Consider the following 23,723-nt stretch of genomic DNA (forward strand, 5'->3'; position numbering starts at 1 on the left):
CTGTCACCCCACACCTCCCCCAGCATCATGTTGAGTCTCGGTAGACAAAATCTGTGTCCTTAGATCCTGCCACAGGGTTCCTTGCCCAGAAACATTTTAAAGTGAGAAAACGGAAGGAGAGTGTGGAAGCAGAAACTGCCAGTAGTGTCTGCTGATCCCGCATACCTGTGATGGAACCAAAGTTTGACATTAACACAAATACAAGGAACATTTTAAAGAGTGGTGCAGAAGGATAGAAGGACATAGCAAGGGATGGAGGGGGATAGAATATTGAAAGGTTACTTACACAGTCTCATTATTCTTGAACTCCAACTCCCCATAAATGTCTTCAAAATCCTCACCACCACCCTTGGCTGTCCCTTCTACTGTCCTAAAGGGGACGATGACTGTGCCCCGGGCACCTGATGTCCGCAGAACCTTGATCTCCATTACACCAATACTCTCACTGACACGAACACTGTCACATTCAAAAGTGAAGATGCCTGCATGGTCATCATCCAAGATAGTGACTGTGGCCACACAAGGGGACACCAGGACAGCCCGAGGCAAGGGAAGACTATTCAGTATTGTTGGAGGCATCCCCTCCTCTGGCTGCTCCTCCTCCGCGCGGACATTGCTCAACCTCACAAAGAAGTGTTCATCCTCCTCGAAGATGTCATCATCGATGATGCCCACAGAGAACTCCTTCTGCGTCTCTCCTGGCTTCAGAACCACGGTGCCCTCTGTGAACTCATAGTCAGCCCCTGCGTTGGCAGAACCATCCTCTGTTTTGTAGTCCACATACACGGTCTTGGATATGTCCCCACCTTTCCTCACCACAGTCAGGAGGACAGCCCCACAGTTCTCCAGGCACTGGTAAGAGCATGGGTCAAAGAAGACCTTGGAGACAAAGTCCTCAGGCTCATCGGTGCGCACCTCATTCATGAGGGCGGACCTCTTGGCTTTCTCTGCAGCGTGTTTCTTCAGGATATTGCCTGCACCAATCATCATACGGGTGGCTTGAATCCGGTAGAAGGCACGGCTCTTCTGTTGATGGGAAAGAGCATAGTAATTGGCCATCTCTACCAGCTGATCTAAATCCTTCTCTGAGTGTTTTTGCTTCAGATCCTTGAGAATCCGGATCATCTCCCTGCGGGACTCATCTACTTCCTTCCCTTCCAGGGGCACCAGATTCCCATCTAGGAAGTGGGAATTCATCATTTTCCCATCCATCTCAATGCCCTTGGGGTGGGTACCCTCTGTCTCTATGATAATTCCCCGGTGTTTATCTGTGCGGTACTTCTTGTGCATGTATTTGTAGAAGAGCAGTCGCCTATCTGCCACCCAGGCCAGAAGGACACACACTGGAAAAAAGAAGAGAGTAAGAAGGCCTTCCCAAACCTGAACCACACCAGGAGAGAAGACTGCCAGGATCATATAGAGCCAGATGTAGGCAAAGATACTCCAAGCAGCAGTGACAAAAAAGACTCGTAGGTGCTTGATCTTACGAGTCTCTCCATCGGGGATCACGTAGACGCAGATGCCGATGATGATGAACATGTTGAAGGCTGCACTGCCTACAATGGTAGAAGGTCCCAGATCACCAGCAATGAACCCATGACCAAACACCTCAATTAAAGAGAGGAGGATCTCAGGAGCAGAGGAACCCAGGGCCATAAGGGTTAGGTTGGAGACAGTTTCGTTCCATACCCGAATCGTTGTTGTGCTGGTCTCTCCATTGGGCTTTTTGATTGTCACCTCTCTCTCTTGAGAAGTGATGACTTCAATAGATGCCATGAAGCGGTCAGCAATGATGGATACCCCAAGGAACATGTATATCAGGGCCACAAAATAGACAATGACCCTGGCAATCTTATCCCCAAGGGAAGGGTTCTCCGGGTACCAGATTGGTAAGATGACACCCTCCTTGCAGTCCGATGATCCCGAACAGGATTCATTGTTCTGCCCTGTGCTGGGCACATCCCCTGAGCCACCAGCCTCTGCCCGAAGACCATTCAGGAAAAGCACAAAAGTAATCAGCCCAAAATGGAGGAAGGCAGAGGTGAGAGGCTGCAACCGTAACCACGCCATACACGAGACTTAGCCACTGGCTTCCACTGCAGCACCAATGGTCCTCCTGATAGGCCAGAGACCTAGAAAAGACCAGAGAGGCAGGAAAAGGCATGAGGAAAAGCGAGACAGCAAATGGTAGGTTCCCACCAATACAAACTGATATTTCACCTCAAATGACATATTGCACTAACATATGGGGCAGTCTCTCACTTGGAAAAATACGTATCAGTGGGAGACATAAATAGCTGCTCTGTCCTCAGGACCATCTGGGGACCCAGTTGAAGAATGGCTTAAAATAGCTGGGAATATTGGTAATGGAAAAGTAAGTGATGCCGGTCTTGTCCTGTCTCCCAACCCTACTGTTATCTGTGCGAGTTCTCAAGAATCAACTTAAAATAGGCCAAGGATGACCTGAATTTTCATCCCCACGTATACTATTTCTAGGGTTTTCACCCTTCTTTACCTCACTGTCATCATACTCAAGAATCTTGCATAACATAGGTTTGCAAGAGCGCATATTGAACTGAACTTTTATCACAAGCTAACCTCCAAAACAGAACACTTTGTCTGTGTGCAATTGAGCCCACTTGGGAAAATCTCCTTCCCTCGGTGCAAAACTTCTGCAGGCAAGCTGTAAATCTGAGATTGTTTGGGAAATCAAAGGAGTTCATTCTGTAGTGAGGGCTACCTGCAGTGTAGCTAAACCGAGGCCCTGTAAACTGTGCCCCAGACCCCGTCCCCGGCAGCCCTTAGACCTCCAGCAAAACATACTTATGAAACAGTTTTGGTTTCCAGTTATAGGAAGATGAAGATCAGTCAGCCACTCAAATTCCAAACCCAAACACTGAAAGAGCCAAGTGGTAGAAATCACTATTAATAAAACATTCAAGTGGCTCTCAAATAACTTTTTTAAACCGTAGACAAGACTTCGGGGTGAAATGAAGCCTCATCCGCTGGCCTCAAGCCATTACAAGATGACCATGAATTCAGAACAATGGAAAGAAATTCAACTGAACTACAGAGAGATTCATCTTTTCACTCCTTGCCTCATTCGGATAGAATGAAATTGCAAATAACCATGCAATATACTTGCCAATCTTTGCACCTCTGCTACAGCCCTGTGAGGTACTTTCAGTAACAGAGAAATGTTGATTGCATCTATACGGCACCTCAAAGGACTCGAGGTCTTCGTCCTCCACACCTGCTTCTCCTCTGCTGCTTCCCCTCTCAGAAAATAGCACCTCCAACCCACCCCATTATTTGTGCTAGAAAATGGAGTTAGTCTGGAAGCCTTCCTCTCTCACCTGTCCCTTGTCAGATCCAGCACTAAATCCTCTCAGCTCTCCCTCAGTCTCTACCACCACCATCACAGCCCAAGACACCCTTAGCCCCACCTGATGAATCTGTGCAGAAAGCTCCAAACTGCACTCACCACTCCAACTCTTGCCATTCTCCAGTCCATTTCCTCATGTAGCCACAGTCATCTTTTTCTTTTAGGCAAACCTACACTATCACTTCCCTGTTTGAAACCCTTCGGCAGTTTCCTCTTGCTCTGAATTTAAGACCACATTTCTGCCCTGGCTGGTTTGGCTCAGCGGTTAGAGCATCGACCTGAGATCCAGAGACACCAGGGTTTGGTTCCCGCTAAGGGCACGTAGCTTGGTTGCAGTTTGTCCCCGGCCCTGGTTGGGTTGTGTGGGTGGCAACCACTCGATGTGTCCCTTTCACGTCGATGTTTCTCTCTCTTCCTTCCACTCTATCTGAACAAAATATCAAAAAATGTCATCGAGTGAGGATTAAAAAATAAATAAGCCCTGGCCGGTTTGGCTCAGCGGTTAAAGCATCAGCTTTCGGTCCAGAGAGACCAGGGTTCAGTTCCCGCTAAGGGCATGTATCTCGGTTGCAGTTTGTCCCCGGCCCTGGTTGGTCATGCGGGTGGCAGCCACTCGATGTGTCCCTTTCACGTCGATGTTTCTTTCTCTCTCTCTCTCTCTCTCTCTCTCTCTCTCTCTCTCTCTCTCTCTCTCCTCCCCCCCCCCCCCACTCTATCTGAGCAAGAAATGTCCTCGGTTGAGGATAAAATAAATAAATAAATAAAATAAAATAAATAAATAAGACCACATTTCTTCCTGTGACCTACAAAGCCTAGCATGAGCTACCTCTTCCTTGTCTTCCCCCTTCATCTCCTGCCACCCTCCCTCTTACTACATTTCAGCAACAATGAACTTCATGTCAGGTTATTTTCCACCTCAGGGCCTTTGCACATGACATCACCCACACATGCCTGAAATGACTGTTTCTTCTTTGCATCCCCACTTTTAACATCCTTTCAATCACAGTCTAAGTGCCTCAGGAAAACTTCCCCTAGGCCCTCAAAATGGTCAACTCCCTCTGTTATGTTCTTTTAGCACACTCTTTCCTTTCCTTTCAAGGCATTTATAAAACTTTGAAGTTATATTTTTTTGTTTGTTTGTCTTTTTACAGGGTTATATGATTAATGTCTAATTCCCACTAAACTGTAAATGACATAAAAGCAAATACTGTCTATGTCTATTCTGTTTATCCTGGTATCCTAAGTAATGAGTGAGTGAGTTAGGAGGTGTTCATTCTGTATGTTTTTGGAACTGTATGTTTTTGGAAAAAATATATATAGTCACTAAGGAAGCTTCCTCAGTGCTATGAAATGAACTGTGTCCCTCCCAAAATTTATGAGTTGAAGCCCTAAGTCCCAATGTGACTGTATAGTGAGATGAGCTTTTAAGAGGTAATTAAGAGCCCTGGACGGGTTGGCTCAGCAGTTAGAGCATTGGCCTGTGGTCCAGAGAGACCCAGGTTCGGTTCCCACTAAGAGCATGTACCTTGGTTGCAGTTTGTTCCTGGCCCTGGTTGGGTCTTGTGGGAAGCAGCCACTAGATGTGTCCCTTTCACATCGATGTTTCTCTCTCTCTTCTTCTCTTTCCCTTCCACTCTATCTAAACAAAAGAAAAAAAAAATGTCCTCGGGTGAGGATAAAAAAAAAAGAGGTAATTAAGGTATATGAGGTCATAGGGTAGGATCCTTATCTGATAAGATTAGTGGCCTTATAAAAGAAGGAGGGTGGAAGAGAGAGAAAGAGAGATCTACCATACAAGGACAGAACAAGAAGGTAGCCTTCTGCAAGCCAGGAAGACAGCTCTTGCCAGAAACAGAATTGGCCAGCATCTTGATCTTGGACATCCCAGCCTCCAGAACTGTGAGAAAATTAATTACTACTGTTTAAGCCACCCAGTCTGGTATTTTGTCATGGCAGCCTGAGCAGACTAACACTCTCCATCATCGGCCCTCTTTAAAGCCATTCTATGATCTGAATTCTAGCCATTTGCTCTAGAAACAGAATATATAGGCCTCAGAGACAAATCCGGACTTGATTGTAGAGGCTATATAAGACCCTTTAAACTCCCAAGGCGTGTCCTCAAAAATAAATTCCCTTCTGGACACAGTAAGCCTTGGTGCATACTGTAATCTTGAAGGCCTTCTTCCCAAAGGGCTTGTGGATTAACTTGGTTTCATGTTCCCCAGAATGGCAGCCAAGTGCTGAGGCCCACATTCCCCATTAGTCCAGGTACTAGGGGGTCATCACAGCAGGTGTTTGGGGCTTTGACCTCACTCAGAAGAGAAAAGGTTACAAGAACAGCTACGGAAGAGGAGGGTGGTTGAAGGTGTTCAGCATCCATATTCAATGGCTGAAAAAGCTCTCACAGTCCGTGATGTACACAGAGACCCCATTCACCGGCCTAGCACTCACCCATCTGGAGAAATGTGGACAGGCAAGAATCTTGGCACCCTGCCTTGACCTCTGCAAACCCCACACTTTGTGGATTCTGATTAGCCCCACGCAGGAGGAGACAGAAGGTGGGCACAGCTGGAGCAGCTCTTGGATCAACAGCCAGGGAGGTGACAGAAGGTGGCAGCTGTGTAGACCAGCCACACCAAGAAGGTAGGCTATCCACAGGTTAGGGAAGAGAGCTGGCCTTCTGCAGTCCAAGGACAGGGAACAATGAGGTCAAGTTCTCCCGATTAACGGGGATAAGGACTCCTACTTCCCTTACCCACCGGGAGAATCAAGAAGGAGCAGGTGTCTGTTCTCCTCAGTCTGACAGACACCTGTGGCAACGGGTTTTTACCGGAAATAAGCTGTCATGTGGTCAGAATCAGAGGCCAGTTTAGAAAGACTTTTCCCTGAGAAAACAGATGAACTGATGGAAAGGATGAAAGAAAACACGGCAAGGAGACTAGCGAAAGCCTGCACCAAGCTTTTGGAATTGAAGGTAGAAAATGACCTGTGAATTTCCAGTTGTTCTTTCCAGCCCTGCCAGGAAATGGTTTTTGCCTGAGATTTTAGAGGGGGAAGGACACCTCTGATGACCAACCCAATGGTCATTTTTCTGTGTGTTTCACACCAATTGAGACAGATCCCAATGTCCTGGGGGTACACCCCAGCCCCTTAGAGATATAAAGGGTTTCAGGGGCTCTTAATCATTAACCAGCCCTAAGGCACCCTCAGCTTGAGATCCCTGAGAACCACCCCAAATAATGGTGATGTACTGCCAATTGTGTAATAATGCTAAGTATTTCCTCAGTTAATCTTCATAACAATCCTATGAGATATGTACTATTTTTATCCCTGTTTTATGTTTCAGGAAATGCAGGCTTAGTTAAGTCTTTACTCAAAGTATAAAGCAAGAAAGTAGAAGGGCCAGAACTCACACACAGGTGGCATAAAATTTATGGTTTTCACCACCCCATTTTACTAAGATGTCCCCCTCTGTTACAGAACGTCCATGACCTCCAATCAGCTTCCAATCCCCTGCGTACTTAGAAGCAATATGACTGCCCCATGCACCCTAACAGGAGAGACAAGCCACTTGCCTAGTCCCCAGGTTTACGGGGATGTCCTGGGTGCCCGATGCAGTCTCCCACCCAAATATTCTCCTTCCATCAGTTCATTTGGACAAAAACTAACAAAAGCCAGTGGTTTGCCAGGCCCGGTGCTAGAGGCTGGTGGGGAAAATGAAAAATAAGATACAGGGTTTGCCCTCGAGGGTGCAATCTGGCAGGGATGGGTAGCTGCACAAATAGGCACTTTTACTATAATCAGTGAAGGTAAGGGCGGAAGACTGTCAGAACGTGAGGAGGGCCCCGAGCCAGCGCGGGGAGTCAGGGGGGCCTTCTGAAGGAGGTGATCCCTGAAATGAGTCTGCAAGCATGAGTGAGCTTTAGTTTAAAAAAAAAAAAGTGGGAAGGGCATTCAAGTCAAAGAGAACAGCCTAAGCAAAGACACGAAGCCATGGAAAAGCCTGCCGTGTGCATGGGGTTGCAAGGAATTCAGAGTGAAGTGGGAGAGGCAGAAGATGAGTGTCCAGAAGACTGGACGCACAGGGAGGGCTCAATGCGTGGTGTTGTACATGCCAGGCTGAGAAGATGGGATTGTATCCTAAGGGCAGTGAAAAGCCAATGATAAGGATTTTAAACAGGAGAATGACATGGTCTAATTTTTAGTTCAGAAAAACCAATTCAGCTCAAGGGTGTAGGATGGCTGTCAGGGGGACATGCAGGAGCAGGAAGATCAGTTAGAAATCCTTTGGAAACAGAACAGATACAGATAAAGAGGGTGAGCCTAGGGTATATTCTGCAGATGATGACCCTCTGTCCCCATGTCACATTCTTCTTCCTCAGCTGAACGGATGCTCCAGCTCAGCCCACGGCCTCTCATTGCTTTCCTGGATTATTTTCCTAACACCCCCGGGGCCATCTGCAAGGTGTCTGTGTCCTCAGCAGTGGCTCCTGACATCTTTTAATATCACTGGCAAATTTAATTAAAGTCACTGTTCCTCTGCTCTTCCAGATCATTAATAAAACAGTGCCACCAGGCCAGACTGAGCACATTCTCCCTCTGCTACGCCCTCCACTTTCTCCAATGGGAACACTGCTCTGGGCCTGTCACCAGCCTGTGTAGAGTCGTCCTGCTCTGCTTCTAAATCTGGGCCCCTGCACAGGCCTCTCGGCCAATGCACATTAAAATTTTAGGTGCAGCCAGGCTGCACTGGATCCAATGTGTCGCTCGAGCCCAAGAGCACTGCATGTTTGGCACTTCCTCCGGCTGCTGGGGATGCGAGTCCGTGCAGAGACCTCCCCGTGACAGTGCTCCCCCACCCCACCCAGAGACGCAGGAACTAAGTTCCCTGAACTTCCAAGAGTGGGAAATACGTGCCCTTAGCGGCGTAGGTAGGTGGACTGTCGTCACCACCGGAACTCGTGTCTAAGGAGGGAAACACAACGGAGCTGTTTTCCGTGCAGTAGCTCTTTGAGTCTTCATAGTACAGGAAGTACTATTACCATCATGCTCGTTTTACAGATCAGCAAATTTGAGCTCATAAAGATTAATTTGCCCAAGATCACCGTTAGTACGTAGAAAAATAAGTATCTGAATTCTGGAAGCCTGACTACAGGGCACGTGGTGTTAAGCACTGGGTATGTGCCCTGGGTTTGGGGACCCCTTTGAGGGCAGGGTGAGTCTTTCTGGACATGGAGGCCTTGCCACAAACGCGGGGCTCTGTGTACTCCAGGACAGCCTCAAGCAGTGGTAGAGCCCCAAATTTAAAAGCAGGAGGGAAGAACTTTCTTCCCGGCCATGCCTCAACAAGCTGTGGGACTTGGGAGTCAGTGAACTTCTCGGGGCATTCGCTTCCCCATCCAGAAATCCACGTTGGGTTGCATGATCTCCACAGTTCCATTAAGACAAAGATGCTTGGATTGCGACAGCCTAGCTCTCACGGGACAAAGAAGTGAAGGGACACATTTGAGTTAAGTTGGGCCCAAGCAACCTGAGAGCCAGGCACAGACTGAAGACTCCCAAAGAGAACTCAGTAGATAAGAGAGTAGGTTAAGGGAGGGCGGTGGGAAAGGGAGCCCAAGAGAAAGTTAAGGCGAGCTGACATTCCGGATATACCAAAAGCACCGTGGATCAGGTCTATTTTCTTAACAACTGCTCTTTGAATGCCCATTTGGGGCCCAGCACTGTGTTGGTGATTGGGAGTACAGCCATGAGCAAGCTATACCATATCTCCAACCTCAGACAGTTTATTTTCTGATGAGGGACAGAGACAAGCAAGTAATTAGGGGAGTAATGGATTAAGATGATGTCATGGGAAGTAATAGCTTTTCCTCGTTCTGCTCTAAGCTCCCAGGTTGGTCGCTGCACAGCTCCTTAAACCATGTGGTCAGTGGCTGCAATGCAGCAAGGCTTTATAATACAGAGAACCTTGCAATAGTACATGATACAGTATCTGACTGTTCTTGCTTCTCCGAGCTCATGCAATTGTCATAGTTTGCCTTCCCTGAAGCCCCTCAAACCCTTAGTGGCATCCAAACCATATGATAACTTCCTGGAACCCTGCTGGCATTTTCCCAGGCACTGCCACCCAAAAAGTGGGCGCCCCTGAGCAGTCCAGGCACCAGCAGGCCTCGTTCTCCTCATGCTTTTTGAACCAAGGACTTAAAAAGTGACAACAACAATCATCACATCTACTCACTGGGTACCTACTCTACGGTTGGCACTGCATTAGGCACTTTTATAGCTGCTATTTAATACCTAAGAACCCCACAATGAGACAGGTATTGTTACATGTTTTAGAAATGAGGAGACCTGGGCTCAAAGACAAATAGTTCACCGAAGGTTCACTAGCCGAGTGAGTGACACAGCTGGGCTATGAAAGTTGGTATGTCAAATACCATCGTCTGCTTTTCAACCCCAGGTGGTCGAAGGGATGGCTGAAGAGCCGGGTAAGCAACCTGAGAGCCAGGCACAGACTGGAGACTCCCAAAGAGAACTCAGTAGATAAGAGAGTAGGTTAAGCGAGGGTGGTAGGAAAGGGAGCCCAAGAGAAAGTTAAGGTGAGCAGACATTCCGGATATACCAAAAGCACCGTGGATCAGGTCCATAGAGTCAAGAACATAGAGTCCCAGAAACTTCTACCTGCACTGGGAAGCCTTCCCTGACAATGCCCTCTTCCTCCACTTTCCAAATGAGCCATTTACTCCCCTGTTCCTCAAGCGCTTTGTTCACCACTGAAGTACCTGTAACCCTGACCTGGGCTCACCTGTTTACATGTCTGTCTTCCGCATTCAGGTAAACTCCCTGAGGATTTCAACCCAATATGGGGAAGCTTTATTTATGTATGCATTTATATGGGAGGTGGGGGACAAGAAGTGGTCACACTCAGTGGAAATCTATTGCTAGGACTCTGGGGTTGGACCTGAATTCTGATCTCCCCTCTGCCTCCAAATTCTATGATTCAAAGCCTTGCTGATTCTATGGTTCTAAGGTTTACTTTCACCAGACTCTGGAAGCCAGAGGACTCTGCCCTCTGTAAGTCCTTGACAGATCCGGAGAGTCACAAACAATGACTGGGTGGCCCAGAGAGAGAGGAAAAAGAGGGGCTTTGCCCATTTAATTTAAGTGGCACTTCTCCCACTGTTGGATCTACATCTGCATTTAAGTCACCCCCGGGGGAGGCACTACGGAAGTCAAACCACACGCTCGAGAAGGCTGTGTAGCAGAGTAACTTGGGAGCTCTGAAAAGTACAGACATCTGGATCCTACTCCAGACCTAAGTTTTGGACTCTCTGGGGGTGGAGCCTAGATACTTTGGTTTTTAAAAAAGTTCCTTAGTTGATTTTGAGGTACAGCCAAAGTGGAGAATCCTAGGAGAGAAGACAAGGAACATAGCCTGACTATGATACGACATTTGCATCTCAGGGATTCCAACCATTAGGGACTTTCCTTGGACCAGGAAAAGGAGTCTTCGTGCACCATGAGTTGACTCACAGATGGGTACCACAAAGCCTTTCTATACACTGGACAAACATCCCACCATCCCGCACACTCACTGTCATACCTTGCCAAGGACAGTCAGCATCAACTCCCTACCCAAATTAGTAGATTTTCCCTTTGTCTCTCCCTAAACCTGCTGTCTGCTTGGTTTACACTTATTACTAAGGAAATGTAAAAGACCCTGAGTTCCCTTATCTTCATAGGAAAATGATGCTACTCATTCATTTTAAGCAAGACGTGTTTCTAGTTGTTTTTCCTTTTAGTGATGATAGCTTAGGTTGACTTGTCCACACTTTTCCTCAGGGCCTCTTTGCTCATGCGTTCATTTGTTCATTTATTTATTCATGCGTGCATGTATTTGCATGAAACCCAGTCCATATGTCACTGTTGACTTTCACTAAATTATGGTGAAAAAATTTACTCTGATTTGTACCCAACTCATTTTTTGTTTTTGTTTTTGCACACTCGAAAAAATTAAAATAAAAGTTCCTAGAGAGGGTTAAAATGTTTACCTGTTTGGTATTTCTGTATAACCAGTGCCTATATCCGTGCCTGGCATAGAGTAGGTGCTCAGTATATATTAAATGAATAGCTACATTGAGTAAATGTGCAAAAATAGAAGGCATAATATCCAGTAATTTCTACCACTCTTGGCAGTGTTCAAATGGAGCATCCCATCTGTCAGGGATGCTATGAGCAAGGTTTTTCAAAATTGAGTAACACGAACAAAATATAATCCCCCTTTAGGAACACACTTCACTGGAGAAGAGTGACAGAAAACCAAACAATTACAACAAAACAAGCACTAGGTTTAGAAACCTGCACAATGTGCCAGCAAGCACAGAGGAAGGCGTCTACAGCTGCCTGACATCATCAGGGCCAGTTTCATGGACCAGGTGACTTTAGGTCTAATATTTAGAGAATAAACAGGAGTGAAATGGGTTCAGAAGCCAGGGCATCTCAAACAAACGTAACAGAAAGCCAATGCTAAAGAGAGTGGCAGCCTAAACGAGCAGGGTTTGTTTTAAAAAGGGCGAGCCCTGTGGCTGAAGGACAGGGCACTTGGCGAAAGCTGCAGAGATATGTGAGCACTAACTCGTAAAAAGGCCTTGTACACCCAGCCAAGGAATCGGGGCATTATCTTGGAGGCAATCAGGAACGACTGAAAGTTTTCTTTTTTTCTTTATTGATTTTTAGTGAGAGAGAGAGAGAAACATTGATGAGAGAGAATATCGATTGGCCGCCTCCTGCATGCCCCCCACTGGGGATCGGGCCCACAACCTGGACATGTGCCCTGACTGGGAATTGAATCGGCGACCTCTTGGTGCATGGGTCAGTGCTCAACCACTGAGTCCCACTGTCCTGGCCACTGAAAGTTTTTTCATCAGAGGAGGGTCAACATCACTGTTTTTCCTTTGAAAGCAGACCTCGAGTGATGACAATGTGGAAACTGGGTAGGTAGACGAAAGCAGGGCAAGACTTGGAGGCAGGAGGACTAGTTCAGTCTCTCGTGGCGTTTGAGATGTGAGCAGAACCTAAGCAGAGGCCGGGGGAGCAGGCCTGCTGGGGAAGTGTGGATGTAAGAGCTCTATCAAAAGCAGAATCGATATATGCTGGAGACCAGCTGAAAACAGAAGATGATGGTGAAAGAGGAATGAAGAGGCATAGCAAGGACCAAACCGCATCAGGCACCTTCATTCCACTGGCCCTGCAGACTGCCTCCCGATTCAGGGATCTCCAGGCACAAAGGAATGGAGGCTGAAGGAATCAACACAAAACCATTGAACTTAAATGCATGTTTAGTTTCAGGGATGTCCTGTGACTGTGAGACAAATGAGGCCAGGGAAGTTCTGGGCTCTCCAGGAAGAGAGCAGAAAGGCCCTGGACCTCGAGCAAGAAACCAGCGTGCTCTGCAGTCTAGTCGCCATAACTATTTGTGGATTCAGTAGTCCAGACAGTGATAAACTCTGGAGATGCAGTGATGAAGGAGGTCTGGTCTCTGCCGTGGAGAAGTGCAGAGAAAAGTACACAAGATCAGTATCTAAATATGAGCACAGGGTTTCAGGGCATCATGAACACTGAGAGCATCACGAAGGTGGTGGAGCTGGATTTCTCATGTCTATTTCAGTGGAGAATACAGTTCCACATAGAAGAAAATGAATTCATGGGATGCACTGCCCTACGAAATACTGCTACCTAAAAAAAAAAAAAAAAAAGGTATTTTTAAAAGCTCCAAAATATTGAGATGAACTCAAACCCTAGAGTGACTACAAGAAAGCCTGATTCCACCTGGCCGGTGTGGCTCAGTGGTTGAGCGTTGACCCATGCACCAAGGGGTCGCCAGTTCGATTCCCGGTCAGGGCACATGTCCAGGTTGCCAGCCCGATCCCCAGTGGGGGCCATGCAGGAGGCGGCCAGTTGATGTTCTCTCTCCCTCTCCCTTCCTCTGTGTCTCTAAAATCAATAAAGAAAAAGAAGGAAAGACTGATTCTGCCCACTGATTCACTTGCCGAGCATTTGCTACCTGCCCATCACAGCTGTAGGCTCTCTGAGGGTCATTTCTGCCTAGATGTGTTCTCAGATTGACGGGGTGCCCAATGTGCGTCATGCTCTGCTCTCGTTACTGGAGAGTCACTGTTGTATCTCAACATCTGGACTACCACGAGAGCTGGCAACCCCGCCCGTCTCTCACAGTCTGCTTTCCACAGAACAGCCGAAAATGTCTTTTTAAACTGAAAATCAGATAGATTATGCCATTCTTTCTAAACTTTTCTTCCTGCAGAAATTCACCCCCTTAGGGACTCCTAACTTACTGTCCCTACTCCCACCACTTTGTTTTGCTGGCTCCACACCCCACTCCAATGGAGGTGGACTTCTCTGAGCTTTCAGAACATGCCAAGCAAGCACCTGCCCTAGGACTTGGCATTTACTGTTCCCCCTGCTTGAAACACCCTTACCTGAAAAAGCTCCACGGATCACTTTCTGAATTTCTTTTAGATCTCAGATGCCCTTTCTCAGAGGCTTCCCCCACTCATGTTATCGAAAGGTGATCCTATTCCTGCTCCCCAACGCGGTCGCATCACTTCATTTTCTTTATAGCATATACCACTTGCTGAAATCATCAGTATTTGTTTTTGTTTTTGTTTTTTTTGTTCACTGGCTTTGTTCTCATAAAATATAAACTCTGTGATAGCAGGACACGTGTCCCTTTTGTTCGCCACAGTTTGACTGGCGCCTGGCGGAGTGGGTGTCAATGTTTGTTGAATGGATCGATGGTCAAGCTGAAGGATTAAGTGTGGACAGATGCACCGGTGAGGGGAGACTTCAAACTTGCTGGGAAGCCGCAGGGTAGAGAGGAGAATGGTTAAAGCCAGACCTCAGACAGCAGGCAGTTGTGTTCATTAAAAAAACAACAACAACAACAACAGAAGACAGAGAGCAGGCAGACAGCTCTGGGGGAGGGGAGTGTTGGGGGGAAGGATTTAGGAAAAAAGAAAAAAGAGAGAGAGAGAACTCATGGCCGTGGACAACAGTGTGCTGAGTGCGAGGGTGGAGGTGGACGAGGGCATGGAGGGAACACATTGTGATGGAAAAAATAAAATATTTTTAAAAATAAATAAATAAAAATAACTTTGCTTTCTAGCAAAAAAAGAAACAAAACAGGACCACATAGTGTTTGGATGGCAATTGTGAGGCTTTTTCTAAACACAACTCTTCCTCCCCACCACAGCCCTCTCATGGCACCTAACACCGTCTCCACAGTGTGTGGCATAATGGTAACCAACATTTATAGTGCATCCTTCATTCGGTAGATATTAAGAAATACCATGTGCCAGTGGTTTACAAAACCTTCTCTCTCACATGATCTCACTGAATCCTTCTTGTAAGGACATTCATACAGATGAAGAAACCATAGCTCAGTTAGTTGCCAAGAGTCTCCATGCCAATAAATAATGGAGCCAGAACCAACCTTTGGTCTCCTGGCTGCCAGAGGTCTCCTTCCATCAGGCCTAAGGAGTGTTATGTCGGCAAGGACCAGGAGCAAACATCCCCGGCCACTGAAATCAGGGCAGGGTCAGGGGAGTGAGGAGCCCAGGGCAACCTGAGGGCACTGTTCCTGCCCCTGCCTGTTCCCCAGAGGGACACACCTGGGCTCTATCTTTTGGGGGCACCCACAGAGAGAGGACTGACATCCTTCTGCCTTGCTACCCACCCATCAGAGCAAAGCTGGTGATGAACTGCTTTGATGTACCTTTCCCTCAGCTCATTCTCCAGGATCCTGCTTTATTTTAATGCATTTAATTTCTCCTAATTTTTGAATGTCGAAATATGGAATTAACTCATTGCCTGAATGAAGAACAAATGGATTCTGGCAAGCAGTCAAAGTCATCTCTCTGAGACAATGGCTAGGGGATTTTCTAGCACAATCGACTCCGAGGGTTCTCTGGGCCCCCCTTTCACAAGAGGGTGCTCAGAGCAGATGAATCTTCTCATGATTCCCCATGAGTACACTAGGCATTCTCTGAATACCCTGGAGTGTTGCAGTGGGAGGTGACTCCACACAGAAGTGCCAACCTAGGGCCATCAGCGCACTCAACCAGCTCAGGGCGCGTCCAGATAGTCGAGTTGGCTGGCCACGTTGACCACTGGAGGCCCGATGTGACAGCAGATATACTGGGGGCTCAAAATGCAGGTAGAAGGTTCTGAAACGAAAGTACTGTCAGCACTAAAAGTATTCTTAGCAGGAGGCAATCCACAGGGTGTGGAACAAGACTCACAACATACACTTGTCAGGCCAGGGAGGTAGCTTAAAGGTCAGCACGTCCACCATAACCTCTTTTGATGGATAAGGAATGCAAGGCCCAGAAAGCAGAAGTGGGTCTTGCCTGTGGTTGTCAGAAGTGATAAGAACCAAAACACAACCTTCTTACCACCAACCAGTTCAGTGCTGCTTCTGGGACACCTCACTAACAGTTCCTGGCTTGATTTTTTTTATTTCTCCAACAGTTTTTTTTAATGATAAATGGCACAGACCCCCCTTTCTTGACAATGTTTCACCTGCCTCAAAAGTGAGGCAGGTTACTGATTCATTCACTCCTTCATTTTTCATTGAACACCCACTGTGTTTTAGGTATCATGCAACAGGGAGTAGGAGGAAGAAAAAGCACTTGTCCAGGAGGGGCAGTGAGCCACAAGCAAAAACAAAACAACCCCCTCCCCCACATTTCAATACGTGTAAGGGCCACATGAAAAACAGATGCTGGGTTATCAAAATTCAGAGGAAGACACTACTCATGCATGAGGCCTTCCCATCAGGATTGGACATTAGCAAACAGGTAGGATTCTCAGTGAGAGGTAAACAGTGAATGAAGGCATAGAAGGGAAAGGACAGGTTTACCCAGGTGCCCACGAGGAAGCTGTAAGACATGAGACTAGACATGGAGTGGTAGGTGAACCAGGCCACAGAGGGCCTTGAACATGAAGAGCTGGGACTGCTGCAAATCACAGGAAGCCCTTCGAGGTTTATTCTGTAGGAAAACGACAAGCCTAGAAGGGTGTTTCAGAAGAGGAATCTTGTAACAGGTGTTAAAATAAATTGGTGGGGGAGGTTGAAGTTGGGAAGATGTCAGAAAGTTTTTTTTGTTTTTTTTTTATCCTCACCTGAGTACATTCTTCCATTTTTTGTTCAGATAGAGTGGGAGGGAGGGAGGGAGGGAGGGAGAGAGGAAGAGGGAGAGGGAGAGGGGGAGAGGGAGAGAGAGAGAGAGAGAGAGAGAGAGAGAGAGAGAGAGAGAGAAACATTGATGTGAAAGGGACACATCAAGTGGCTGCCACCCACATGACCCAACCAGGGCTGGGGACAAACTGCAACCAAGGTACATGCCCTTAGCGGGAACCAAACCCAGGTCTCTTTGGACCGCAGGCCGATGCTCTAACCGCTGAGCCAAACTGGCCAGGGCAGAAAGTTTTTTTAATAGTATAATAGCAACTACTTAATACAGGTGTGGGAAGGATTGAATGGAAGAATCAATGTGAAGCACCTTGCAATACAGTAGCTGCCAAGTGGTACACACACACAAATGCTAGCTGCTTTAATAATAATAACTGCTTTATCTTCATTATTATGTAAATGGTTATCAAATCTGTACTTAGGTTGTAGTAGTACAGATAGAGTGGAAGGGAATGGACTTAATAGACATTAGCAGTACTCAGGGGACAAGGGAGACGAGTCAACGATAAACTTGGGGATTCTGAGCCAGGGTTACTGGAAGTTGGTTGGTGCCATCAATAGAAAGTGGGAAGTCAGGAGAAGCAGCACCTTAAACAAGAATGATGTCTGTTTAGCAAGAATTCAACTTGAGGAGCTGGCAGGATAGCCTATGGAGGCACTGTGCAAGTGACCGGAAACAAGACACACTGGGCTTGGAGAGCTGGAGTGGGAGACCCGGAACTCGCACGGGGGTGACAGCACAAACCATCGCGGGAGATGACGAGGGCTGACGTAAAAGGGGAGACCTGGGAGGAAGGAGAGAATGTGGAGAGGAAGTGGAAGAGAGAACACCTAGAGAATTAATAGGACCCAAAGTGTTCAGTGTGATAGAAGTCAAGAGAGGAAAGTTTTAAGAGCTAATGGTCAATCTTATCTAATGGGGGTGGTCAGAGGGGGAGATGAGGTAGATACATAGGTAGGTAGGTAGGTAGGTAGGTAGATAGGCAGATGATCAGGAATAAGTTATTATATTTTGGAGAATAAGAAGTCCTTGGTGGATGAGAGTTGGCCAGAGACGGAGAAAAGTGGGAAAGTAAGGGACTAAATGAATGAATGAGTGATGATAAAAAAAAAAAGAGCATGACAGAGGATGAAACTGGACACGTGATGCTCATTTTAGGATGGGGTTTGCTGAGCTTGCTTACAATTAGAGGGAGGGATTCACTGTTGAAGAAGAAAGATCCAGGCAAGTTGAGGGCAGGGCAGGGGTGGGTCCTGGGCACTATGCAGGAGGGGAAAGGAGACCAGTGACAGGAAGGATGAACAAGTGGAGAGATCAGGGTGCAAAAGAAGGATATCAACCAAGCTCACATTGTTCGGCTTCATTCTCTGGAATGAACATAGCAGTGCATGACTCCAAGGTCCTCTCCTCTCAAGTGACTTGGTCTACCGCGTGAAAGCCAGGGCAGGATAACAGTTTCCAGTCGCACTTCCGATCCGGTCGCCACAAGACCCCTTCTTCTTGCATACAACCAGGAAAGCACTGTTTGTCAACTACAAATATCAGTGCAGTCTGTGCTACGTGGCCCATTCCAAGCTATATCCAGGATGAAACAGAGCTGTTTTCTTAGTAGGCCTGACTCTGTATACCACATAGGAATACCCTGGATACTGGAATTAGCCTTTATTCACTCTTCACATTATCAAAATGTGTATATATATATACACAAACACATGTGATTCTTCCTATCTAGATGTCTTTCTCGTCCTGGCCGGCTTGGCTCAGCAGTTAGAGCATCAGCCTGCGGTCCAGAGACCCGGGTTCGGTTCCCGCTAAGGGCATGTACCCTGGTTGCAGTTTGTCCCCAGCCCTGGTTGGTCGTGTGGGTGGCAGCCACTCGACGTGTCCCTTTCACATCGATGTTTCTCTCTCTCTCTCTCTCTCTTCCTCTCTCTCCCTCCCACTCTATCTGAACAAAAAATAGAAAAATGTCCTCAGGTGAGGATTAAAAAAAAAAAAAAAGATGTCTTTCTCTGTAGTCTCTGTGAACCTAAACACTTCTTACTCTTCCAGAGACTCCTCCTCAGGGCCTTGCCCAGCCCCAGAGATTTTATACGTTTGGAGGTCCTCCTTGCTCTGCAGCTCAGTAGGCCAGGAAATATGTTTTACACCTGCTGGAGCCACTTTTCCTTTCCCCGAGGGGCCCTGCCCAGTGCTGGGTTTGGAGTGCCCATTCAAAAAACAGACAACCAAACATAAACCGATCTCATTAAAAGTAGTGGAACTTCTTCCCAGAAGGGCAGCTCTGGGTTGTATGCTACAACAGAGGGAGGGATCCCTTATCCTCCTTCTCAGGCCACCCGGACAGTGACACTCTGTGTCTTCTGCCTCCTAACGCCCTGCCTCCCTCTCTATCCCTACATCCCAGTCTCCACATACAAAATGCAAATCTGGTCCTGCACTTCAGTAGTGAAGATCTTCCTAAGCCCCCACATGAAACTCAGTGGGAATCCTTAGGATGGAGTACAAACCCTTCGGGGTTTGGCCCCTAGAGCTTCGCCAAACTCATCTCCTCTCATTTAGCCTCTGTCTTCAGTCATTTGGAAGAGCTCTCATTCTCTTTAGGCCTTCGCATACTGATCCCTTCGCTCGTGTCACTTTCTGCCCCCACTCCAACCCCTCCCTGCTTCCACCAAAACCAACTCTACCCATCCTTTCTTTCTGGGATTAGCTGTCCGTAGAAGTCCTTAAGCCACTAGAAAGAGGGGATCTTCTTCTACGCTTCCATTGTGCCCAGGATTTACCCTCCACGGAAAGGAATCATTTTATATGGATGGTAATTGCCTGTTCACTAGTTGGCTGTGCCTGCAGGGATGAATGGGTGTTCATGAGCAAAGGAGCCATTCTATTTTATTTGCCTCTGTACCTAGCAAATGTCTGGCAGAGTAAGTTGTTGAATATTTATTGAGTAAATAGCTGATGGAATAAATAAATGAATGCTTTTTCTTTTGGAGCTCAATGTATTTCTGAACCTCTAGACAAAGCAACCAGGTTTGAGTGAAAAGGAAGTCACCCTCTCTTATCTGACCTTGGTAGCTTGAAGAGAAGCCAAGATGTGTGACACATTCCCCCAAATCCAGACTATGGGCAATTCAGACTGGGGAACAATGTCCACAATGACTATCCTTGGACAGTACCAACAACTGTGCCCAGAGACTGTACAAGGGACTGCCTTGCACAAGGACAGGGCAGGGCTAGGGCAGGAGGACACTGCCTCGGCTTAGGGTCCCAGCCCAGGCTCCTCTCTGGGGGAAGGGAATTTTTTTTTTTTTCATCCTCACCCGAGGACATTTTTCCATTTTTTGTTCAGATAGAGTGGGAGGGAGAGAGAGAGAGCCATCGGCGTGAGAGACACATCGAGTGGTTGCCACCCACACGACCCCAACCAGGGCCGGGGACAAACGGCAACCAAGGTACGTACCCTTAGCGAGAACCGAACCCAGGTCTCTCTGGACTGCAGGCCGTGCTCTAACCACTGAGCAAAACCAGCCAGGGCAGAAGGGAATGTTTTTACAGGGTCAGTTTGACAACCCTCTTCTCCCTTCTCTGACCAGAAGGCTGTGGAGGACAGTGCAAGAGACCAAAGTGGAACTCAGAGGAGCATGGGCAGAGAGGAGATGTAACTTGTCCCTTTATTTAATAAAACATTTACTGAGTGCCTATTCTATGATAGGCACAGTGCTAGGCCCTGGGGATACTATGTGAATAAATTCACCAGCTACATTTCCTCCCTTCATGCAGCTTACTGTCTAGAGATATAACTGGCATTATTCAATCACGTTAATAAATTTAATGTACATCTTTAAATTACTTCATAGTAACAGGTTCAGGTAATGGGTACATAAAATAAAGGGTTCTGGCCTAGTCAGCGGAGGCATGGAAGGCTTCCTGGAGGAAGTAACCAATGGAGTAAGAGCTGAAGGGTGAATAGGAGTACATTAGACACGATGGGGTTGGGAGTGTTGAAAGAACAATAAAGTGCACCAGGTAGAGGAAACTGCATAAACAGCCTTCCCATCTTCATTCAGTTCAAGAACCACTTCAACCAAGTTCAGTTCTGTAGGTTCCATCTGCTTCTTCTGGACCCAATATCTATATTTTATTTAAAGAAAAATGAGGCTGTTGAGTGGACTTTTGTGTGGGGACTGCCCACGGGGAATGTAGATTGCAATGAGAGGCTGCGTGATCTGCCCCACACCTAGTCACCCAAGCTCTGATCATCAACCATCCTCATCTGGAGAAATGCAAGGCAAGAAGGGGCAAGCTCCTCTCCAACTTGGATCCAGTGCAGCAGGCAAAACGAAGGGCCAGGAGAGGCCGAGTGCCCAGGCCGAACTGATCCCCCTATTACAGAAGAGCATGGCGCAGCAGCTATATTTGAAAATCGAGGTAAACAAGAGCTCAGCTCAAATGGATGGGGCACAACAGCTGTGGAAGATTAATCACACGCGGCTGCTAGTCACCAGGTCACCAGAGGCCCGAGGCTTCCCTTTGGAGCCCCAGCAGTACGCCGGATGTGTTCCTGTAACCCACCCACAACTCCCTCCTCTTGGGGTGTTTCTTGACCACCCAGGAGCTCCATGCTTTGCTGCGGCCTGCGTTTCTGAAAAAACTGTCACCAATTTTAATCCTTCTGCCCAGGAGACAGAACCACAAAACGTTCTGGGTTTGTTTTTGAATGCTAGGAGAGAAAGAAATGGGGTGGGGTTGGGGTGGGGGGATAGGCAGGCAGCGAACGGGTAAATTTATGGCACTGCATTAAAGGCGTTTGTTCTATTTAACCACACACACCCTCCACGGTTAAAAATAAAACAATGAATAAAGCCGAAAAGCTTTTTCCCCCCTGGATCCAATGGCTTTCTCTATTTCCTCCAATGGCTCGGGTACTCAAGGCAGAGCAGGCAGGGTCTGCTGGAGCAACTCTAGCTTCTGAATGAGGGCCTGTGGCTGTGAGTGTGTGTGTGTGTGTGTGTGTGTGTGTGTGTGTGTTGTTCGGGGATGGAGGGGTGAGGGGTAGTTACATACTTCGCTTCTCTCCACCTGGCCCGGACCGACCAGACCACCGCTGTCTGGAGAGCACAGAACAGGAGAAAGCCTCTTTCTCCCCGCCCCTTGGCCGCCGCGGGCGGTGATGTGCTGGGGTTGCAGTTCCCGACCCGCGGCCGTGGAGTCCGGACGTTGGGGTGCGCGCGTGCCTCTGTGCACGCGGGCGCGCGCCGAGTGGAATAACACGCTCCCCTACTAGACCCCACACCCAGTGGTCTCCCCTCCTAGCCCCCACACCCGGGGGCACTCAGAGCCCCAGGAGCACAACACGCCCTGGCACAGCCAGCACACACGCGCATCCAGCACGCAACACAGCAGTTTGCCTCCCCAATGCGCACCCGCCACTAACCCGACTGCACACACATACCCAGGCATCTCTTTCGCCCCCCCCCCCCGCCCCTCGGCACCGCTGCTAGACACTCACTCTGCCAGAACGCCCCCCCACCCCAACACCGCATATACAACGTACACTTTCCGGGGCACCCTCCCCACCACCTCTTCAAGCACTAAGCCCTCAGGAAGGCAGTTCATATGAATGATCTTGAGAAATAACTTAATTAACACCGTTATTCACAAGCAGAAACCTTCTTGGGGACAGCTCCAAGGCCCCCCAACCTCTGCCTCCCCGGCCTCGGCCGCCCGCTGAGGGGGAAGGGCAAGAGGCTCACCCCATTACTCACCGTTTCCTCTCGGTCTCCCGAGCAGAGTGGGCAAATGAAGGGGTGAGGAAGGTGTGCGATGCCCCCGCCGCCCAGCTCCTCACCGGCCGCCGCGGCTCATCGCCCCCGCGGGCTGCCCGCCGGCCGCAGCCGCGTCCGGGGCATGTCAGTCCGCCGCCGCCGCCCGCTGGCCAGGGCTCGAGGACCGCGGCTTTCAGGGAGCTGCCGGGCAGCGCATCTGGAGCGCGAGGGCTGGGGCCAGGGCGGGGCACGTGGGGAGGGGTCCCCAGGCGCCGATTTTAGGAGCAAGGAAAACCCGCCCGAAGACCCCTGGAAATCCCCGACTAGGAGAGGCCGGGAGTCCCGGCCGCCGGCTGCTGGGGGATCCCTGCCGGGAGGGGCAGGAAGGCGAGCAGCCCAGCACGTACTGGTGGCTCCTAGGGACCCCCGCTTGCAGTCGCGTCGCCGGGGCTTTCCCGGGGCAGGGAGAGCGCGGGGTCTCCGCCTCGCACGCCGTCACCGCGGGTTACGTCTCGGCCTCGCCGCTCGCGGAGGAGACGCGCGGAGGGGCTGGTTTCTGGGCGAACCGAGAGCTTTGCCTACTAAGCTGCAGCAAGAAGCCAAATCAAAAAGCCAATCTCCAAGCCTCCAAACCGAACGTCACCCTATCAGCTGGGAGAGAGCGAGCCGCACGAAATGACAAGCCGCGCGTATTTATCCTCGCCCTCAGGTGGGGGCAATTTTCAGATAGCTTCCCGACCAGTGGAAGTAGAGCCTGCACCTCGTTGAATTCAGAGAGCCCCGAGGGCTGAAAGCAGATGGAACCCCTGTCCCGCGGCCTCCCACCCAGTCGTTGGACCCTGGCGCCCGTCTCCTCTCGGCCAGGGGCACTTCCAGGACCACGGCGCGTCCTGACCTGGATTCCGCGGAGTCCGGAGCGCCCGGCAGCAGGCGGGAGGGCGGGCAGGCAGGCGCGTGGCACCGGCTTTCCCCTTGTCCTTAGGAGACGCCGTCTGCAATTCCGAAATTGAGTCTCCACCAAGCACAACTGTGGTTTTTTAAATATAGCAGGGGACGATTACCCAGGCAGGGTCCACCCAAGCCTAGGGGAGGAGTTGAGGGGGATGGAGGTTGGCAGTGGAGGGAAAATAAAACTCCTTTTCTCTCCCCTCTTTTTTCCTTCTGTTCTCGGTGCAGAACTCAGTCTGTCATTTTCTCAACCCAAATCAAACAACATCTTGTGAGAGACGCTTGAGTGAGCGCTGGTATGTTTTGGTTTAGGGTTTTTAAGACTAAAAATAAGAGGGGGCTGTCTCCCAAATT

At 48.6% G+C, this 23,723-nt stretch overlaps 1 protein-coding gene across 3 annotated transcripts in view; it reads right to left on the reverse strand.

Annotated features, from left to right (window-relative positions):
• SLC8A3 (solute carrier family 8 member A3) overlaps positions 1 to 23,085 on the reverse strand; it is a 148,126-nt gene extending 125,041 nt beyond the window's left edge. For 2 of the 3 annotated variants that reach the window (XM_036270137.1, XM_036270132.1), the window contains exons 1-2: positions 22,422 to 23,085; positions 287 to 2,132 (exon numbers count right to left, since the gene is read on the reverse strand). In XM_036270137.1, the coding sequence (XP_036126030.1) occupies positions 287 to 2,070 (1,784 nt within the window). In that variant the 5' untranslated portion in view covers positions 2,071 to 2,132; positions 22,422 to 23,085. The remainder of the gene's footprint in view (positions 1 to 286; positions 2,133 to 22,421) is intronic. The other variant, XM_036270135.1, reaches the window with a different exon arrangement.
• Between the last annotated feature and the right edge of the window lie 638 nt (positions 23,086 to 23,723).

Source organism: Molossus molossus, unplaced genomic scaffold (genome assembly GCF_014108415.1).
Source record: "Molossus molossus isolate mMolMol1 unplaced genomic scaffold, mMolMol1.p scaffold_m16_p_1, whole genome shotgun sequence".
Lineage (NCBI taxonomy): Eukaryota > Metazoa > Chordata > Mammalia > Chiroptera > Molossidae > Molossus > Molossus molossus.